The 21,139-nt window shown below is 35.8% G+C and overlaps 1 protein-coding gene across 1 annotated transcript in view; it reads right to left on the bottom strand.

The window, feature by feature from the left end:
- Positions 1 to 21,139, bottom strand: part of Kcnh5 (potassium channel, voltage gated eag related subfamily H, member 5) — a 338,297-nt gene that overhangs the window by 67,083 nt on the left and 250,075 nt on the right. The window contains exon 9 of the mRNA XM_005399159.2: positions 3,850 to 4,102. Coding sequence (XP_005399216.1) covers positions 3,850 to 4,102 — 253 coding nt within the window. The remainder of the gene's footprint in view (positions 1 to 3,849; positions 4,103 to 21,139) is intronic.

Below are 21,139 nucleotides of genomic sequence, written 5' to 3'. Positions count from 1 at the left end.
TCCGGTACCAGGAACCGAACTCACGACCTTGCGCTTGCCAGGCAGGTGCTTTTGCCGCTGAGCTAAATCCCCAGCCCATGCCCTTTATTTTTAAAAATCCCAATTAATGAACCTTATCTCCATAATATATGGGGCATATCCACAATTTTCACAGTTCCATATCCAAAACACAGAAATGTAACACAGAAGAAAATAATTTTCTGGAACTTTGGAAAATCCCCTTAAAGCGTCTGAAGTATGAAGCTCTTGACTCCTAATGGCAAATTTATACAAGAAAAAAATCTTAGCCATTGCATAAAAGTCACATTTTCACAGATTCTTCAAATAGTAAAATATTATTCATTCACATCTCAGTTTTTTTCTTTTGGGAATAAATATAAGAAGCAGATTTTTAATTTTGAGAACCATCATTTGTAAATTTCCTCTGATAATCCATAAATGTTAACACAGATGGATTTTAAATATCTAGTTCTAATTAAAATAGGCTCTTGATGTAAATTCTAAAAACTTTCTTATGTTACCAAGTCCATTTAATTTCTGTCTTTTCCTCCTTCTGTTACACCTCCTTCCACCAAGCCTATAACAATATTTAACATTTCTATTCAGCTACTATCTAAACAAGTGTAGCTCTCTTGAGATTTAAAAGCTATAATTAAAAGACTTAAAATAAAGATTGTCTCAGTGTAAGAACTCTAACCCTATAGTTCTAATAATCGATAAAGACAGAAAAGACAAAATGTGAATAGGTACAAAAAAGTATTAGGACTACGGTCTATTGTTAGTGGGAAAATGCAATTTTAAATGTCTGAAAGGTACAATATACTTGTCAAGACATTTAGAAGTAACCTGGCTATTTCCACCATACCAATAAATTTGTTCACATTAAGTAATTATACAGTAGGAACTAAAAAGTAAGAAGATGTTAAAGAATATAAAATGTTATGCATGCATCATGAACTTAATTTGGAATTCTTTGTGTTTCATAAAAAGTAGGAAGGTCAAAAGGAGGTGGGAGGTGTAAGAACTGAAAGAACTTCAATCGATAAAAGACATGAACTGCAATTATATTCCTATGCCCTATTTAGAAAAACATCTTGAAGTCATCCTCCAGTGTTAAAAAAAGAAGTATTTGTTGACTACATTTCTTATCTTTCCATTAATTAGTTATGCCTCAGAATTTATTCATTAAACTTCTTAGCACTTTTGACACAGCAAAGAATCATGTACCTTCCAAGAGCCTGTTTGGAGGCAAAGATCCAAAAGAATAAAATTTCACCTGCTTTTGGATTCAGAAATTCCAATTAATTTTAAAATGACCTCCCTTCTCTATTTTCAACTGGCAAAAGAATAAGTGTGAGCTAGCAGGGCCTATCAAGTAAAGGTAAGAAAACCTACTCTACCTACTCATTAAGGTACAACCCACAGATAGACAGATCACAGTGTACACCCTGATAGTTTTGCTATGTTTCTTTAAGCTTGAAATTGTTTCAAAATTAAGCTACCCAAACCAAGAAGAGGAATAAAAAAAGGAACCAATAAATGACCAAGAAACAAAAGGACAGGCCTTACAATGTCAAATGTGAAACTGTACATTGGTATTTTTCTCTCCTTTCTTAAACAACTGTTAAGCAACCTGAATGTTAAAAAAATCCTAATTTAACTGATTCCTGGCTGAACCAGATTTTCTTAGAGTCCAACAGAAAGAAAATAAAAGAAAGAAGGTTATCAGGAAGGTACCTATATAATTTAACTCATTAAGTCAAGGTATGAAAAGTCTCAGAATCCTATTTTTTTTGAGGAAGGAGAACAAAAAGCACACTCAAAGAAATAAAATGTGACAGATATCTGATGAGACTGGTCTAATACCCGGGGCCTCTGTGTTCATTTTTACTGTTACTGGGGAAAACCAGTTACCATTTTATTTTAAAATGAAAGCAAAATGCATTTTGTCTGTCTTGCTGAGCAAATGATTCCATTTTACCAGACCCAGCCCAGAAGCACTGTACTCACGGTTTGCCCCTCTTTTACAAAAGGAGTTACCCAGATACAGCTAGAATGAAGAAAATAGGGTCAAACAAATGCAATAAGTCTACAGCGGTGGTGATGCATGGTGACAGCACTGGCTTTCATGTAATAGAACAATGTCAGCTTCTCTATCACCCCTCAATAACAGGGACATTAAGGAAAACAAAATATATTTTTTGAGGCTGTGTCTTCTCTGCCTCTTAAAGCAGGAATAGTTGTAGTGTGGGCATGCTTCATTTTACTACATTGGATCATCCTGGTGACATATACACATTTATGAAGGATCATATACACTTTGTTATACTCTGGCAAACAAAAAGAACAAGTTCTAACTAGCACTAATCATACCCAGAGTCCTGATTCTAAAACATTATTTTCTTTTTCCTTTGTTTTGTTTTTATTTTTCAGTGGCAGATATAGAACCCAGGGCTTCATGAATGCTAGGCAGGTGTTCTATGACTGAGCTATAGCTCTAGGCCCTGCCAACGTATTTATAAAAAAAAATAGTTTCTAGAAGAAGTTAACAGTAACTGCACTACTATCTATAAACACTTAAGGGAAGGTTTATAAACAACGGTGTTCATTCATCTGCAACCCTGAACCATTTTCTATCACTCACAATCTTTACAGAAAGTTTTCCTATGAAAGGTCACTTCTTCTCAGCTCTGAATTTTATCTTTTGAAGTAATTGTGCTTTTTGAAATCAGTTTTTCATTTTTGTGTTGGATTTGAAACCAGTTTTGCTTTTGCGGTTTTCTAAAATCTATCAGTCAATCTTTTCCTTATCAGAATAAGTGGCATTCAAGCCACGGTTTGCTGACCTTAGTAGCTAAAAATCGAATAGTTTAAAGATGGAGCTCGTTTTTCATGAAACATAGCACTGATAAATGTGATCAAAATGGACTTGACATCTTGCAATTCTAACTTATTTTTACCTGAGAAAAAACCAAGAATGATTCTCCTCTGACCTCATTATTGCTTCTTTTTATATCTGTGTGGATTTCTTGAACCTGCTGCAGATATTTGAGCAGAAAGTGATCTAGAAATTCACTTAGAAACTTTTTAACCAAGACATACATCTCACAGTATCCCCAAATACGTAAAACTTTGTCACCTACATTCACTGTCACTATCTTTGCTACTGTTCTTAATTCAGCTGTTTGCTGGGTCTCTGAGTTTTAGAATAAATTCATTATCAGCCAAATAATTTTCCCCATTTATGGAGACAGATGGAAGAACTAGCTTTATAAAACTAAATCTAACTTATTTATATTGTTCTTACTCCAATATAATGGGTCAGACCCATTCAACTCTTTAGCTCCTTCCTCTCGTTACTTAGGTCCAGTGCAATAATACAGAACAATAATATGATCTGTTCTCAAGCCCTAAGCCACTAACTTACTAATTGGGCAAGTCACTCAGCTTTTCTGGACTCTTCTCTAAAGGAAAGGCTTGAACTAGATGGTTGTATACGTCCTCTGAGACTAACCACCTTGTTTACTAACCCAAGAATCACTCCAAAGCCCACTTACATCTACCAACAAAGGAATGTAAAGCAGCTTAGAGTGTGATCAGCTTTAGTCTCAAGGTACTGTCCCACTATTCCTTGAGTTTAATCAAATCTTCACACAGCCCATTAGGCTGTGACCAATACTGATATCCCTTGCTGAGATAGCACTACTAGTTTCCATTAAGATTCATCATCTCATTAGTGGCCCCATTTCCAAAGTCACCCAACAAAGGAAATACATGTTTAGAAACCCAAGAAGCAAAATCTCTAAAACTGTCATGTGTTTGCTACTACATTAGGAAAGTTCACAGTACCTAAAATAGCCACCACCTCATCATCCTGGATGACTTCCAAGGATCCCGACACCACAAAGCAGAGGGCATCCACACTTTCTCCAGCATGGTAAATGAGGTCGCCAGGAGCACAGTGAATGGTTTGGAACTCTACTGCCAAGGCTCGCAGACACCCGTCGCTGGCCAGTCGAAAAGCAGGATGTTCATTAAAAACCTTCCGATTTAGATGAACACAGATATCCGCTCTCATGTCCTTGGGACAGATGGAGAGGACCTAAAGAAGGTGAGAGATGGATATGTGAGAGGGGAAATGAATGGGGCCATTTCAGAAAAAAATCCAACAAACATTGGCTGTGACTACCCGTGCTTCCCACTGTACTGGTACCAGGAATGTTAACAAGACACAGTTCGGCTCTCAGGCAGCTAGTAATCTAGTGAGATAGGATGATGGTCATAGGAACCACTATGATATAGAATCATGCAGTAAATACTTTGAGTGGAAAATAATAGTCCCCATGGCAAGCACACAGTCTTCAGGTTATCAAGAAGAGTCTCAGAGAGAAAGTTAATATCATTTCCGGGGTCATTAGAGCATTAGCATTCTTTTTGCTTAACTGATATTTTAGCATTGTCTCATAACTAAATCAAAATTTAGAATTATGAACTTCTGTCCACATGGGAGGTACACTCCCATTAACCAACTGCAGGAAAACAAAATCAATAAAAGCACCCCGCCAACTCCACATCATGGATGAAAACTACACTCTTGGTGCATTTTCTCTCTGAAATATTTTCCTGTTCCAAACAAATTTATGTGTGGAACAGGAAAAATGTCTTCAGCAGTCTTCTGTAAGGCTTCAGTAATAGGTAAGTGAAAACGTCAGTCTCAGCAGGGCGGACACATCATCACTTTGCACTGAAATCCTTACTCCTTTTAGTATCTGACCCCTCGAGATTGTTAAAAGGCAGTAACAGAATTTAAATTCAAAGTACTCATGAGGAGAGGATCAAATGGCAGATCCAAGCTAGAAAGCAAGGTACAGCAAGCTTTCATTGGCTGTAGCTTTCTGACAGGGGATTTAAATACCCATACTAAAATGGACATTATCATCATTGAACCAGAACATCTTTGAAATAATCTGATTACAGAACTCAGTACTCCCTGCCTCAGAGATACACTTACAAACTCATTTAGAATGCTTCCATGACCCTCTTGGTGAACTGTTCTTTATGCTTTGCTTTGATAGGATTTCAAGTTTTCAAAGTTGAAGATAAGTTGATCCCCCCACACTATATTATACTGCAAAATACTTTAATATAAAGAGTTTCTTTCCTGTGCTAATTTCACTTAATCTTTAAAAAAATACCTATGGCTTAAAATACCCCCTCACTATTCCTTTATCTTTTTTTTTGAGGCTATCCATGAAATAGTGACTGTTCCACTATGGAGAAGATGACCCCATCATAAAGCATAAATGAATTATGCTTTCAGAATCACTTATCTTAACTTTCCCTAATACTGTCCATATTAGTTTATATTATGATCCCTGATTTTTTTCATAACCTCTCAAACTTCCTACAGGCAGCAGCAACCAGCTCACCTAACTTTATGAAGATTCTCATCTATTCGAAAAGGAACACCATACCAAAGCTTCAAAAGCAACTGGAATTTTTTTCCCACGTCATTTATTTTTCATAATAATGTGATGTTTTCTTTAATATATTGACCTCTAGTGAATTTAGAGAGTATTAGTCATTCAGCAGGCACTTGCAGAGCTTCTCCTGTGCATCTTACTATGGTATTAAATCCCTGGAGGTAGAAGGATGCACAAGACATCATCTTTGCTGCTAGAGGAGCCAATCATGAGTACAGAACTTAGTCAAATACTGGGACAGTTACAATACAGTGGAAAAAGTGCTGTTAGACAGGTGATCAGGTAACACCGACACACATGTTGCCTGTGACTCTTTACAGATGACTGGAGCATTAGATCATAAGATCAGCCTCAAAAGGAATGAATGCGTGTTCATATCTATAACTTCCTGACTCTCTGGCCTAAGGTATGTTATTTAATCTCTCATCTGTGAATGGGGAAAATGATAGTCCTTCTATTAGAAGCTCACTAACAAAATGAAGTGAAAGACCATGAATTCAGCCAGTTAAGCTGCACATAGTAAGGGATGAAGAAATGTTACTTTCTAAACATGTGTATTCCTACACTTTATTGTTGCTTTAGTTTGCTACAGAAAGCATTTTTTTCACTTTCCATTCTTGTATAAAGTCTGCATTTCAGCTGTAAGATAAGTTTCTGGAGAGAATTTTAAAAATGTGCTCTCATGAATCTGAAGATAGTCCAATCACTAGTTAATACTAATATTATTCACAAGTTTAAAATGAAATTAGAGTTAAGGAGGAAAAATTTGGAAATACATACCTATATAAACATTACACTAAACAGCTTAATGGAAAAATAAATTGCTCTGATTCTATTTACCATAAAAGACTTTCATCACTGTAGATTCATTTCAGCAATAGTCAATTTCTGTCCTTTTATTTCTTTCACAATTCAGATTGCACATGAACTGTTCCAATATTTACCATCCTCTATGTGGTGGCACATCATAATAAGACTTTTATTATATTTCCATGCATCTTTTTTGTTTAACTCCATTAATGACACAGGCTCCCTTTTTATTTTGATTGAAGGTGCAGATGTATGTCCAAGTGCCACAAAGAGACAAGTTAAAATAGACCCACCAGAATTACACACACTGGCAAACTCCCTCCATCTCTAGACAGAACATAGGCAAGGCAAAATTTAGATTTTAGTGATAGCGTAAAAATATCATTGAAGATACAGCTCACATTTACCTCACTGGTCCACATTCGATGTACTCTGCCTTGACTGTCATATCCAATTTCTTCTGCCTAGAGTACTTTACCAATGGGTCTCTTGCCATTATCAACAAATAAAATTACATGATTACAGAAGAAAATATTAAGGTTAAAGGTGACTTCTGTTTGTCTCCAGAGGTGATTATTGCTCCCCTTTTTTTTACATGAGGATATTAACAACATAGATTCTTAAACAAGCTATAAATTTTCCCTTTGAAAGAGTTCTGGAACTATATTAAGAAATCATTTTGCAGAACTCTGCAAACCAAGTCTAAAAAATGAATGTCATAGTATGAAGATAAAAACTTTTTATGTGATATCCACTAGAATCAAGACCTAGGGGCATCATCATGGATATCCCTCAGTCTCTGAAAGTCTAATCTCAACAGAGTAAGTACAGAAGTCTTAGTAGTAATAAATACAATCACATTATCTCTTCTTTCTTAAAACATCTGATGACTTGCTTCCCCATCCATAAAGCCAAAGCTCTCACTTAACACATATGGTCAGGGGAGCCATTAGGATACACAGCCCCCTGAGCCTCACTACCTTCCCACAATATCACATTCCAGCCACGCAGTCTCACCTCTCTGAATCGGCCGTCTCCTCCCACATGCTACCCTCGTGCCTGCCCTCCCCTCTCATCCTTTTTTCTCCTACTTATCCTTGATTCACCTGTCAAAGCACAGACCATCCCTTTTGCTGAAGAAAACAGAATTTCTACGCAGCTCTATCAAGACTTTAGAAACGCATAAACGTCAAATAACAGTAGGAAGTGTTTTGATTCATTGTTCTATGGCTTTAAAATAGATAAAGATAGTAAGATAAATGATTACCAGCGATTTCAAATGTTACTTTCATCGGTAAAATAATTCTTCAGTGTTTTAATGAAAACTTACCTTATGCCTGATATGTAAAACAGACACAAACTGAATCATGCTACAAGAAACTCAACCCGGCAATACGAGCCCCAGGCCAGGCTCCACAAGACACTCAGACGTAAATCCAACCAGTCACTAAGCACTATGCTGTGACCAGTACTAGGCAGGCCCTCCAGGTTCATCTGTCAAAACTCACACAGTGCCTGCTTCCCCAGAGCTTCCAGTTGGGCACAGATCCAAAAAATCACTATTCTGAGTCCAACGTCCATTCTACAGAAAAGGCAAATGTAACTCATAAAGGCCTTGTGACTTGCTGACATCTGCTGAACAAATAACTAGCAAAATATTTTGAGTTCCAGCTATGAAGCCACACTCCCAAATGGACGTCAACCACGAATAAAATATAACATCTAGCACCATCTGATGTTATCTGATCCACTGTACTATAAGAATATAAATACTGACTTGTGAAAATTGCTTAAATTCCAATTAAATAATGCACCTTCTCTACCACTGAAGAGTCAAGATTTTGTTGGAAATGTGTTGCTGAAATTTTAGATCCAACAAATTTATTCCCCTTTGCTGATAAAGACAAAAGGATTCACTGGTAAGTTTTCTAATAGATCATTACTGTTTGCTAAGGGGAAGTCATCTTATTTGAAATTCAAGTTGTAGTATGTCTATTGATCTATCTATCTACCTGTCTGTCTGCCTATCTGAAAAGGGCCTGAGCTAGCTATATAGAGTAAGCATTTGCTCTTTCTCTCTTTAGATTTATTTTTCTATCATTTTTACACATTAGGATATTAGTTCTACTCTAAAGCCTTAGAGAAGAGGGACGTTTAAATATAATAACTAATTGAGAAACCATAGTTAAATAATACCCTGTAAGGAAACAACTCACTACAAGAAGAAAAGAAAGAAGAATTTACCCTCTCTTTTTCATTTTTTCAACATACTTTCATATAAATTCTAATATTCATTATTCAAAAACTGGAAAATTAAACATCATAAAAGAAAATAAAACTTGTCCATTGTTTATATTTATTTATCTGTATATACTATTTTCATGAAACTAGAATTCTAAAGTTTTATTCATGATAGCATCACTCAAAATCATATCATGATTGGGGGCTGGGGATTTTGCTCAGCGGCACAGCGCCTGCCTGGCAAGTGCAACGTCATGAGTTCGATTCCCGGTACTGGAAGAAAAAAAAAATCATATTATGATCAATTTATGCCATGAAATACTTAAATTAAAAGTGCAGTTTTGGTGACACTATTCCATCATGTGGCTGTAAATTAATTTGTTCATTACATTATCACGATATCAATATTTCCAGATTTCTCTTTCATAAATCAAGTCACAAGAAATATCCTACTGATATCAGATTGTCAAAGCATGGATTTTCAGAGGTAAAATTAGTGGATAAAATGTAAAAATGTCTCAAAAGCCTCTCCCAAATTGCTTGCCAGAAAAGCTATACCAAATTACCCTAACCAGTTGCATACAAGTGTATTTTATGTCCTTAATAATCTCACTCTTAACTTTCCCAGATGGATTTGGAAAAAAAAGGTATTTTCATCTGAAAGAAAAATTGAGTTGCATTGTATAATGAGGCAGAAGCACTTCAGCATAGTGGATTCCTCCTTAGTTCACCAGTTGCAGAATGACCACTATTAATCTACCTAGTGTAACAAACCCCTACGGTGCAAATGGGGAGAATGGCATGAAGACAGTGAATTAAACAACTCTTCCTGGGTTTTCTCATTCTACTAAGATAAATTATTTTATGGATTATCTATAAAATCCTCCAACAGGACTAAGAAAGTGTCATCTATTTTTATTTTTTAATAATAATTAATAAGTAAAAATGATACTCCTCTTTTCTTTCCTAGAACAAAAGATAAAATGTACTAATGACATTTGACAGGCAATGGAGCAACCACTGCATTCCTGAAATCTCTCCTTTCACAGGGTTAAGTTATGCACCGCTAACCTCTCCTCAGGAATTCAGCTGCATTAGTAAAAATCAGTGGAAGAAGTCAGGCAAGTGACATTTGCACATAAAACATTTTAAAAATCCTTCCTAGAATAAGGAACCCTAAGACCATGAAACAATGGAATACATTTCTTCACAGGAATTTCATCCTAATTCATTTTATAGGAAGAAAAGAAAGCTCACTTTTACTTATAAAAAAAACAAAAGGAAAGAAATCCCCAGGATAACCAGCTCATGCAGAACAAAGCAGAGTTTCTGCCTGGATATTAATCTGTCAATCTCGGGGCTGGGGATTTAGCTCAGCGGCAAAAGCGCCTGCCTGGCATGCACAAGGTCGTGAGTTCGGTTCCCCGTACCGGAGGGGAAAAAAAAAAAAAAAACTCTATCGATCTCTGGGTGTCAGACTTCAGAGGGATTCATCCAGGAGTGATGTAATGTGATGAATTAAAACCAAAGCAAATTAACTTCCACTATTTAAAAGTATGAAGTTGTATTTAGCAACTGAAGACGGTTATAACCAGTGAAAAATTATAGGCTGAAATTCACTGGTTTCACCTTAGAGATTAATTCTTGGGAATCAGATCCATGTAACAAAGTAAAAACTAAGATTTTGTTTTAAAAATATAGAAAACCTAATCGCTCTGGTTTTGCAGGATATGGGTTTTGCAGTGAAGTAAGCAGTAAAAGGAAACATAGCAATTGTTACTGTCATTTTTTAACTTGTTAAAGCTGCACATGTTTTGGACCATCCACTCTCCAAAATTAGGCTTCTGATGAAATTTAGAATCTCAGTTGTTCTCTGCTTTTAATGTCATGTCTATCATATTTTTTTACATATGGCTAAGTAAGAGCACTTTTCCACACATTTTGAAAATATTTTCTAAAACTAGACAGATCCCTAAGACTAAACTATTCCACTTCTAGGGGTATGTGCAACAGAAGCATCTTATATTTGTGTCCAACCACACAGACTCCAAGTGTAGCAGCACAGGTCGCAGTAGCCTCAAACTGAAAGTTATGGGAGGACCCACAAACACTTAAATAGATACATACAATGTGGCATGTTCACACACAGACCGTGGGAAGAAGTAACAACTAATGTCACAGTTTGGATTTAACATGTCCCACAAAGTTCTCATGTGTGGAAGACGATTATCTCATGATAGCACTGTACTAACTCCCCAGTACACTGAAGAGTCATGGCTGAATGTGCTATGAGGAGGGAGAGCCTGGCTGGAGGTGGGGCCCTGGGGCGTGACCTGCAAGGCTGTATTCCGGTCTCCAGCTCCCCTTTTCTCTCTCTGCTTCTGGCTCCCAGGCCCCTTCGCCATCTTGTTTCTGTCCTGAAGTCAGCTCACCACAGACTGAAACTGTGAACCTTTATAAACTTCTCCTCCTTTAAGTTGCAGGTGTTGGGTAGTTTGTGGTTTTTAAATTAATCAATTAATTTATTTTAAATGTAATTAAGTTTATTGGTACTCTTTAGGTAGATGCACTGATTCTATTCATCATAGGGAGTTTGCACCTCTACACGATACATCTTCATTTGTCTTTTTGTCCTCCCGTTCCCCTCCCCCGCCTCCACCGCCTTCTTCTCCTTATTTCAAAGCTTTGTTTCCATTTCAGCCTTCTTTTCCATTTTTTCTTTTCCTTGCCTTTTTTTCCCCATTCCCTCTCCCTAGTTCCCCTTTCCTTTTGAAGAATTTCTTCTTATTTCACAATATCTATTGTACAATTTAGTTCTTATTTACACTTTCAGTTTCTCACACCAGAGAGACAGTGCGATATTTGCATACATGTGTTTAATTTATTTCACTTAAGAGTGTGGTCTCAAGGCCCATCAATTTAGCAATAAATGTCTTCAGTTTATCCTTCTTTATGGCTGAGTAATACTCCATTATATTAAAAAAAACACCTTTTTTATCCATTCACCAGTTGACGGGTGTTTGGGTTGTTTCCAAGATTTAGCAAAAGACTAAGAAAACTACACATAACATACATAAATGAACCTCAGCAACATAATGTTGACTGAAGGACCCTGACATAGATGAGAATACTCTACATAATTCCATCTATACAAAGTTCAAAACCTAACAAACCAATTTATGGTGCTGAAAGTGAAGACACAAATTACTCTAGAAAGGAAGAATGGTTAATGTCTCAGCATATGAGATCTCATATATATAAATAGATAAATACATTCTTAATTCATGTGTGCATAGACAAATTTAAAAATCTATATATAAGATAAAAAGCTAGAAAGCTATTTTTAAAAGAATGGAAAATCATTAAGTGAAAGAAAAACTCCATGAAATAAAATACCAACATTTGAACAACTAAAGCACACTGAAACATTTTTTTACAACCTTTAACACTCACATGGACTGCAGATATGGCATATATACATGGTTTACAGCTATATATAAAATCAATGTGTACTCTAAAATCAGAAAAAATTTCAAAGTACACTACCTCTTCCCTGCTCCCTGCAAACATGCTGACACTTCCCAACAAAGACCCTGATCAATACATTTATACTGAGTAAAGCCTGTCATTTATTACTTATATTTGAAATATGATAGAAGCTGAGCTTTCTTAAACTCTTCTCACTTAGTAGGTGGTCTCAAGAATTTAGTTCTCTGGTAACAGTGGAATAGACAAAGATGGTATAATTATTTGAGTACCAATAGATACATAAATGCTTCCTAGAATTTTCTATGACAGTATTTCAAGGATAAATAAAACAAAAGAAACAACATATAGACTACAATAATTCCAATAAACTATAAGATATATGACAAATATAATTTTAAAAATTAATAAAATGAAAAAGGTTAACCCCAGGTTTCAAAAGATTTTTGCAACACATACATCAAAGAAATCATATCAAAATATACATTAAAAACTCTTAAAAATCTATAACAGAAAGTAAACACCACATTTTTTTTTCTAAAGGTGCAGAACTTGAACAGTTCAAAGAAGAGATTACCTAGATGGTCAGTGATATTTGAGAAGATGTAGAAAAGCATTTCCTTCATTTCTGAAGAGCAGCTTTTCAGGGATAAAGACGCTTGGTTGATTTTTTCTTTCAGCACTTGTAAAGACCATCCCACTGTCTCTTGAACTGCAGATTTTCTGACAAGAATCTCCTGATAGTTTCCAGAGGGCTCTCTTTTGCATAAGGAATCACTTTTTTCTCGCTGCTTCCCAGGTTCTTGTCTTTTTCTCATTGTGTATATGGAAGGTGTACAACATGACATTTGCATGTGCATACAGCTAGGGAAATGGCTACCACAGTGCAGTAAATTACTGTATTCATCATCTCACATGGTTACCCATTTGTATGTATATTTACGTGTGTGTCTAGAGATCTAAAATCAATCTACCCTTTTCTCACAAATCCTGAATATGATATAATATGAACTATAGTCTTCATGTTGACAGGTCTCCAGCCTTGTTCAACCTCCATGTCTGCTGCCTTGCATTCTTTGATCTTCATCTTCCTATTTCCTCCCCACCGATTTACTTTTTACCTCTGTAGGGCAGTATATTTTTTAGATTTCACGTATTAATAAGGTCATGGAGTACTTTTCTTTCTGTGTCTAGCTTGTTTAACTTAGTATAGCATCCTGTGTTGAGGGGCTGGGGATACAGCTCAGTGACAGTGCCTGCCTGGCAAGCATAAGGTCCTGAGTTCGATTCCCAGTACCGAAAAAAAAAAAGAAACAAAGAAAGAAAATAGGCATTAATACCAAAGGAAATAAAAATACCCATGAGTAGGAGAAAAGACTGTCGCTAAGGATGTGGGCTATAAATGTAACAGAGGCCTTCAGCTGTCACTTCAAAGCCCCAAGGAATCCCACTGGAGTCCTAACTTCTACACACAGGATCTGGTTGCTGCCCATGGCAGACTGTAGACAGAAGACAGACAGAAATCTTGCTGGAGGGGCCGTGATGATTATACGGAAAAATAACAGAGCACAGCCTAATGACAAAGAAATATCAAAAAAGGCCAAAACAGCATAATGAACATATGGAAACAAAAATTACATTGAAATAGCATTTGCACTGGATCCAAAGAAAATTAAATACTTAGGAATAAATCTAACCAAATATGAACAAGTTCTGTATCCTGAAAACAACAAATTGCTAATGAAAAAAAAAAATCTAAGGAACACCTAAATTAATGAAGAAATATACTGTGTAAATGAACTGGAAGACCCAACGTAATATATATTTGAATTCTCCTTAAATTGACGTGTAAAACTGATCGCTTGATCGGTAATCCTCATCAAAATCTCACAAAGACTTTTTAGAGATGATGAGGTTATTCTAAGATCTATATGTCAAATCACAAGACCTAGAATAGCTAAGAACATCGAGGAGGACCCAGATAAGAGAAATCACTCTACTTTGTGTAATAGGACTGGATACAGCTGTGGTAATCCAAACAGTGTTGTGTTGACAGAGATACAGACTTCTTGATGGAAAAGAACTGAAAACATAGAAATGGACCAACCTAAGTATTCCCAACCCATTTTTAACAAAGGTGAAAAAGCAAATATAATTAAATGAGATCTCATCCTTCAACAAACACTGAGAGAAATGAGATTGCACTGATATATACAAAGATGAACCTCAACTTGAACCTCACACCTTATGAAAACTAATTCAAAATCCATCACTCAGTAAAGTATATGCTAAAACTAAAAACTTTTAGGGAAAGAGATAGGAGAAAATATTCAGAACCTAAACTCTACCAGGGTCCAGAGGTATTAAATTTGACACCAGAAGTACAATTCATAAAAAGAAAACTTGCAAAACTATACTACTTCCAAATGAAAAGCTGTTGCTTTGGAAAAGCCTCTGTGAATAGATTGAAAGGACAAAATACAGACAGAAAAAAAATACTTGTAAACCACATATCCAACAAGGGACTATTATATGAACTACAAAAGAGCTCTCAAAACATTTAAGACATAAACAGATATTTCACTGAAAAATAACCATACAAATGTTGGAGAAACACATGAAAATATAATCAATATAATTAATGATTAGACAAATACAAATTAAACATATAACATGATGTCACTGCTCACCTAAAATAAGAATAGAATAACATCAAATCAAATGATGGTTAGGTTGCAAATGAACTTAGTCTCTCATAGCTTGCCAGGGTGCATACAAAATGGTACAGTCACTCTGGAAAAGAATATGACAGCTTCTTACAAAAACAAATGTGTGCTTATCATGTGACTCAGCAATTGCACTTGGGCATTTATCCCAGAAAAATAAAAATTTATGTTACAAAAAAAAAACCTGCATGTGAGGGTTTATAGCAGCTCCATTTGTGATAGCCCCAAAATGGAAAAATAGCACAAATTCCTTCCAGCGAGTGAATGTTTGAACAAACTGCGATGCATATATACCAGGGAATGGCGTTTGGCAACATGAAAGAACAGACTCTGGATGTAGGCAGCAATTTGGAGGAAGCTGAAGGGAAGTGAGCAGAGTGAAAATAGCGGGTCTCAAAAGTTTGCACGGTTCCATTTATACAGCATTCATTAAATCATGAAATGAAAGAGAGAACGGAGGAGAGCGAGACATGTAAAACGGATGAATCTAAATAAAGTTAATGATTTGTATCAGTATCAGTTGCCTGATGTCAACTTAATTATATAAAATGCATCATTGTAGGACACTGAGTGAGAGAATCTTGTATATATTCCATTATATCTCACAACTGCATGTGAATCTACAGTTATCTCCAAATAGGGAAAAAAAAAAAAAAAAAAGTTTAAGCTTTTGCATTTAGGGTGTTTTGTAACAGCAATTAGTAACTCTCCAAGCAACCAGAGCCCCTGATCCACACATAGCAGGACATGCCACATGAGGCTATCAACACATTGTAGGAGTTCTTACTGAGCATAAACACATCACCAAGAAAACACCCCCGACAAAAAAAACTTCTTCAGGAAATCAATTAACAACCCTGTAATTTGTAACAGAGCTTTCTTCAAAATATTCCATGTTCATCTTCTGAACTGTCTAGCACTCTCTGAAACTATATAGCAAATTTTATTCAGACAGACATTGTTTGTCCACTGGTACATTTTTATGCCTGAACAAAATCTTCATAAGATTTTTACTTTATATTAATACTTTATAGGAGGTATGCAAATTTCATGCTGTCTAATAAACTGAATGTTATGGTTTGGATCTTAAATTTCACCCAGAGGTCATGGACTGAAGGCATGGTTGCCAGCCTGTGGTGCTCTGGGAGGTGGTGGGAGTCTAGGGAGTAGGAGCTAGTGAAAAGTCAGATCTTTTAGGGTTTACTCTGAGAGGGGAAAGTGGGACCACAAACCCATGTGCTCTCTCCCTCTCCTTGCTTTTATCATCCATGTGCTTCCGCCATGATGTTTGTGCCTTGCCATAGGCCCAGGCAATGGGACCAAGCAGCCATGGACCAAACCCTCTGAAACTGTAAGCCCAAGCAAACCTTGTCTCCTTATAAACTGTCAATCTCAGGTTCTTGGTCACATTCACAAAAAGCTAACACATGAGGAAAAAGTGCCCAAAACAAGGAAATAACTCTTTCCCAAATAAATTTACAGAGGCATTTTCAAAGCACTCTAAAATAATTCTATTATTATTTTCATTTCATTTGCACATGGATTCATTTATTCATTTACCCACTGATTATTAAGTCATTGGTAGCATGCAAATGCCACAAGTATGATATATAAATATATATATATATTTTATATATATAAACATATATAAATGAGTATTATATATAAGTATATATATGCATACATCTGTTACATATATTTATACACACAGCCACTGCCTTCAAAAGCTTCTAGTTTATTGCCTGAGCCAAATATTTGAATAAATAAATAAACATGCTATGTATCAATAAGATGTGAGCAACCTTCGAGAAAACCCAAAACCTGAGTAATTCAAAGATACCTTCCCTAGGATGACCAGTAGTTTTATATCTATTAATAAAATAATATTATTAATATTTCAATGAAGTATCAGGCCAAATTTCCCTTTCTGAGGTTCAAACACTGCTCAGTGTGGATTTTAATGTTGTTTTCTTAGATAAAATTAGTTCTGACATTGAAAGAAATAGAAAATAAAATCAATAATTTAATCATTATAAAAACTGAACAGTGTAGGTACTAGTATCTCTGCTTTACAAAGGTGAATAACAAATTCATGGTCTAGGTAACTTTAAAATCTTCCTTCTCTTTCTATAATACAGCATTGCTTCTGGATACAGAAAAATCAGCAGAAATTTATCCCATGTCAACTTGGATCCGGTGGAGGCACATGTGACTACAGAACCTTGGTCTAAATCACAACACTGTTCAGTGTGCCTTTCATAACTCCAGCTGGCCCTCTGGAAATATTTCCTGGAGGCTCCTGAGGTTGGGATCCTGCTCCTTGCGTGAGCCTACCCTACTCTCATCAACTCTGTAATCAATCATAGCAGCATGACCACCTGTCCCACACCCTGACTTTCCTAATCTTTTCATGTCCCTTCTTCTCCTTAGACTGACCTTGACTCTTAAGTTGAAACCATAATAAATGCAACCATTTCTGCACATAGCTTACCCTTCTCACAATTTTTTCTGTTTCTGATCAACTGAATCAGAAAGTCATCTGTTGTCCTGATATAAGACAGAGACTTTCATGTGTTACAGCACTAGGTAGAATACTACAGTCATGGAATTAAGGATTTCTAACACCAAACAGTCAAACTGAGGTACACATTTCATTAATAGAAAATCATAAATTTTATTAAGATCTCCAAGCCACTGACCATCCTGACACTTTCTCCCTATCTATTTAGTCCTTTTTGTCTTCATTTTTTTTTTGAAGATAAAGGAATAGATTTGTATTGTTTATTACTGCAAACACTTTGGATGATTCTTCCTCAATCACATTATCTACCAAGACTCCAATTCTGATTTGTTCCTTTTTAGCTAGACAATAGCAAACACTTTGGAATGACAAATATAAATTCATCAAACACATAAATACCTACAATTTATACCATATTTCTGATTTGTTCCTTTTTAGCTAGACAATAGCAAACACTTTGGAATGACAAATATAAATTCATCAAACACATAAATACCTACAATTTATACCATATTTCCTTGGCAATTATATCTTTATACTGGTTAATATGACTGTTTCACACGTCCCCTTTTTTCAACCTTTCCACCCTGATTCTAACCCCTGCATCTCAGCTGATTACTTTCTCCCATATTCTATTTAAAAAAAGAAAAACAGAAGTTGGGAGAAATCCAGCTTACGAAGCTAAGTCTTTGTAGTAGACTCACCTTTCCACTGAGAACACATATAGAGCTTGACAGAATGCAAAAACAAACTAAAACTAAAAAGGCATCTTCAACATCTCATAAATAGAAAGCCATCAAGGATTTCAGCAATCCCAAAGGGAAGAAAATAAGATAAGCCCCATACTCTATTTCATTTCCCCCTATAGAATAGATTTACTAATTTATAAGTAATATGTGCAGAAAGTTAGAGACACTGAGAAAGAATATCAGCCATTCAGGCCTACCAAGACCCTAAGATCTTCACAAGAAGAAAAGCAGAGATGTGAGCACAAGAGTCAGAGCTGCTTTTCCCTAAAGCTAACTCATTCATTTTTAAGCTTCACAGAGCAAACGGTGTGAAACTAATCAGAGTTCACAGAAATCTTACTGTGTGAGAAAATAGCGTGTGGAGTTCAGGACCTACAAAGGTAGAGGATATTAGTAAAGAACATTTCAGCAGGGACTCCTAGAACACTAAGAGTGAAATGGAATATTTCAATACTTAAAAAAAAAACTTTAAACACCTCTAATCATCTCAATTCTGATTACACTGGACTGATCAAAAGGTGAAGAAAATTCTATCTGAAGAAAGTTGACATCATTCAGAGACACAATCATTTATGTCCAGCATTGCAGTGGTTGATTGACTATGTCAACTTGAGAAGTTTAGAAGCATAACTAACATTGGCTTAGCAACTGGCTCAGCAATTCTACACCCTAGGGTGTAGAGGAGCCACCCTAGGGTGGATCATCACCTAGATAATATAAAAGGGAAATGAAGAAGGACAGAGGAACTTTCATTGCTTTTGGAGGAGCTCCAGTCTTCATCTTCAGCTTGGACGTCATCTCCTGGCTTCTAGTGCAGACTCTTCGGCTTCTGCCTTGGATCCTTCAGCCTCCCATCGCAAACTCATCAGCCTCCTTACTCTTCGGCTTCCACCTTGGATCCTTCAGCCTTCCATCACAGACTCATCAGCCTACTGGTATGGACTTGCATGGAACTCTGCAGTGAACTCCAGACCCTGGACTGATTCCTTTGGTCTTCAGTGTGCAGACACCCTCTGCACGCTTCCTCATACAGCTATCTGGCTGACCGTCGTAAGCCAATCTTGTAATTTCTTATAATTTGTACATCTTGTGTTATATCTGTTTCTCCAGTAAAACCCTGATTGATACAAGCATCTAATTAATACAAAGTTATCAAGCTAAAACATTAAGAGAAAAACTAGGCAATATAAACATGAGCCACAGGTGATCCAAATAATGGAGTTGACAGACGCAGCTTCCCAAAAGGGAGACTGCAGATTTCCACATGGAGAAAGTGTTGCTGTACTATTATTTTGCTTTATAGATTTCTATCACAAATGCTAACATCAACTAGATTTCATTTGTTAGAAGGTAGGTCTTTGTGGTTGATTATTAGGATTCTTCAAAATCAAATAGTTCTTGTAGGACATATCTTGAAGTTAATCAGAACAAGTCCACTTTTCCAAGCATACAAAGGGCCTGATAAATGCTTTGGGTATTTATTTCATGGTTTTTTAATTTGCAGAATTATTTCCTGAAATATAGTTTAAAAGCTAGTTTTGTTTTAGTTTATGATTTTATGACCACCAATTACACATATATTACATCTGTATATTTATCCTCTATATTATACATTTGCATCATTTATATCTCTTTTATATATGTTTCATTATATTTTTGGATCTTTTCATTTGATTCTTTATATTAATTTTTATGTCCTTTATATCACAGCAGGCACAATGTGGTCACCTTACAATATAGTCTTTATTAATAAGGCTAGTTTTGCTTTTTTCTTTTATTTATTTTCTGATTTTGATACTCCCCACATATTTTTTTTCTAGACTGATTTTTTTTATATTTCTGATTTCTGGAGGGCTTTCATATCTTAAACTGTTTGTTTCATTATATTTAATTTTAAAAAGGTGTTATATTAGTATTCCAGATCAAAGCTTTCTGAGAAGGTATGCATTCTCATTAAAAAGTCTGGAAGGATTTTTTGTGATTTCTTTTCCATGATCTTCACATTAATTCTCTTTATTTGGTTTATTATTATTCTTGCTACTTTTTGTAATCAGTAATAGTAGGTGATTCCTGGGTGGGGGTAAGGGAAGGCACTTGTGGGGAGAGCAAGTATATTGTCTGCATATTACTGGATTTCTTTCAAGGGAATCTACTTCCGTGAAGGCAGTCAGGTACATTTTTTTAATAAGCAACATTAGTTTGATCTGACTTCTGATAGGTTGTTTGTTGTGCTCTCTATCTTCATGTACTCTCTGTCTTCCTTCTCCTCTTCCATCATTAGGCTTCCAAGAAGAACACTGCTCTTGCAAAGCTATTCTTTGCCCCAGAAGTACGGCCTTTCCACAACCATTCCCTCTCATTCTGTGCACTCTCCAAGCTCCCTGCAAGCACAGAAGCATGTGCTCCTCCACATCTCCTCCACGTCTCAGGCCAGTTGAAAGCAGTTTCAGATATGATTCTTCTACCAGTGAAACAGAGGATCTATTGTACGTCCTCCACCAAGATGCATCTGACATCCCTCTTCCTTGCTTTATTGAACTCCCTTGTGACTTCCAGCTGTAGAATGAGGCTGAGTGACTACGGTGCTGGTTTGGACACACATTTTCCACAGGTCACTTTTGTCTCTTATGTGAGCTGTAGCTAAACTCTGAGGGTGACTTTACTTATTCTCCTTGTTAACTGTAGATTTGTGGGAAAGATTTCTGAGCAAGTTTAGGCCACTGTGGTTATTCTATAAAATCTAGAGATTAGCAATTGTTTTAATTTTATTCCTATTTTCACTAGTACAGTTAGCACAGTCATATGCTTATTGTCCATTTATATTTTTCCTTTTAAGAAATGCCTACTTGTATCTATAATCTATTTTTCTATTACTTATCTATATTTTTCTCACTGATACTGAGGACTTTTTAATGTATTTTGTCTGTTAATACTTAAGTGATTATATATATTTCAATATTTCCTCTAAGGTTGTAGATTACTTTTTCAAAGTTTCATCAAATATTTGATGAACATAAATTATTAATGTTAACAATTAAATTTACCACTTTTTATTGCTTAACCAAATAGCATCATGTTTAACAAACTCTCTCTCTCTCTCTCTCTCTCTCTCTCTATATATAT

Source organism: Chinchilla lanigera, unplaced genomic scaffold, assembly GCF_000276665.1.
Source record: "Chinchilla lanigera isolate Chin_1 unplaced genomic scaffold, ChiLan1.0 scaffold00065, whole genome shotgun sequence".
NCBI lineage: Eukaryota > Metazoa > Chordata > Mammalia > Rodentia > Chinchillidae > Chinchilla > Chinchilla lanigera.
Note: the sequence above shows the minus strand (reverse complement) of the source record. Positions and strands in the feature narration are given on the sequence as shown.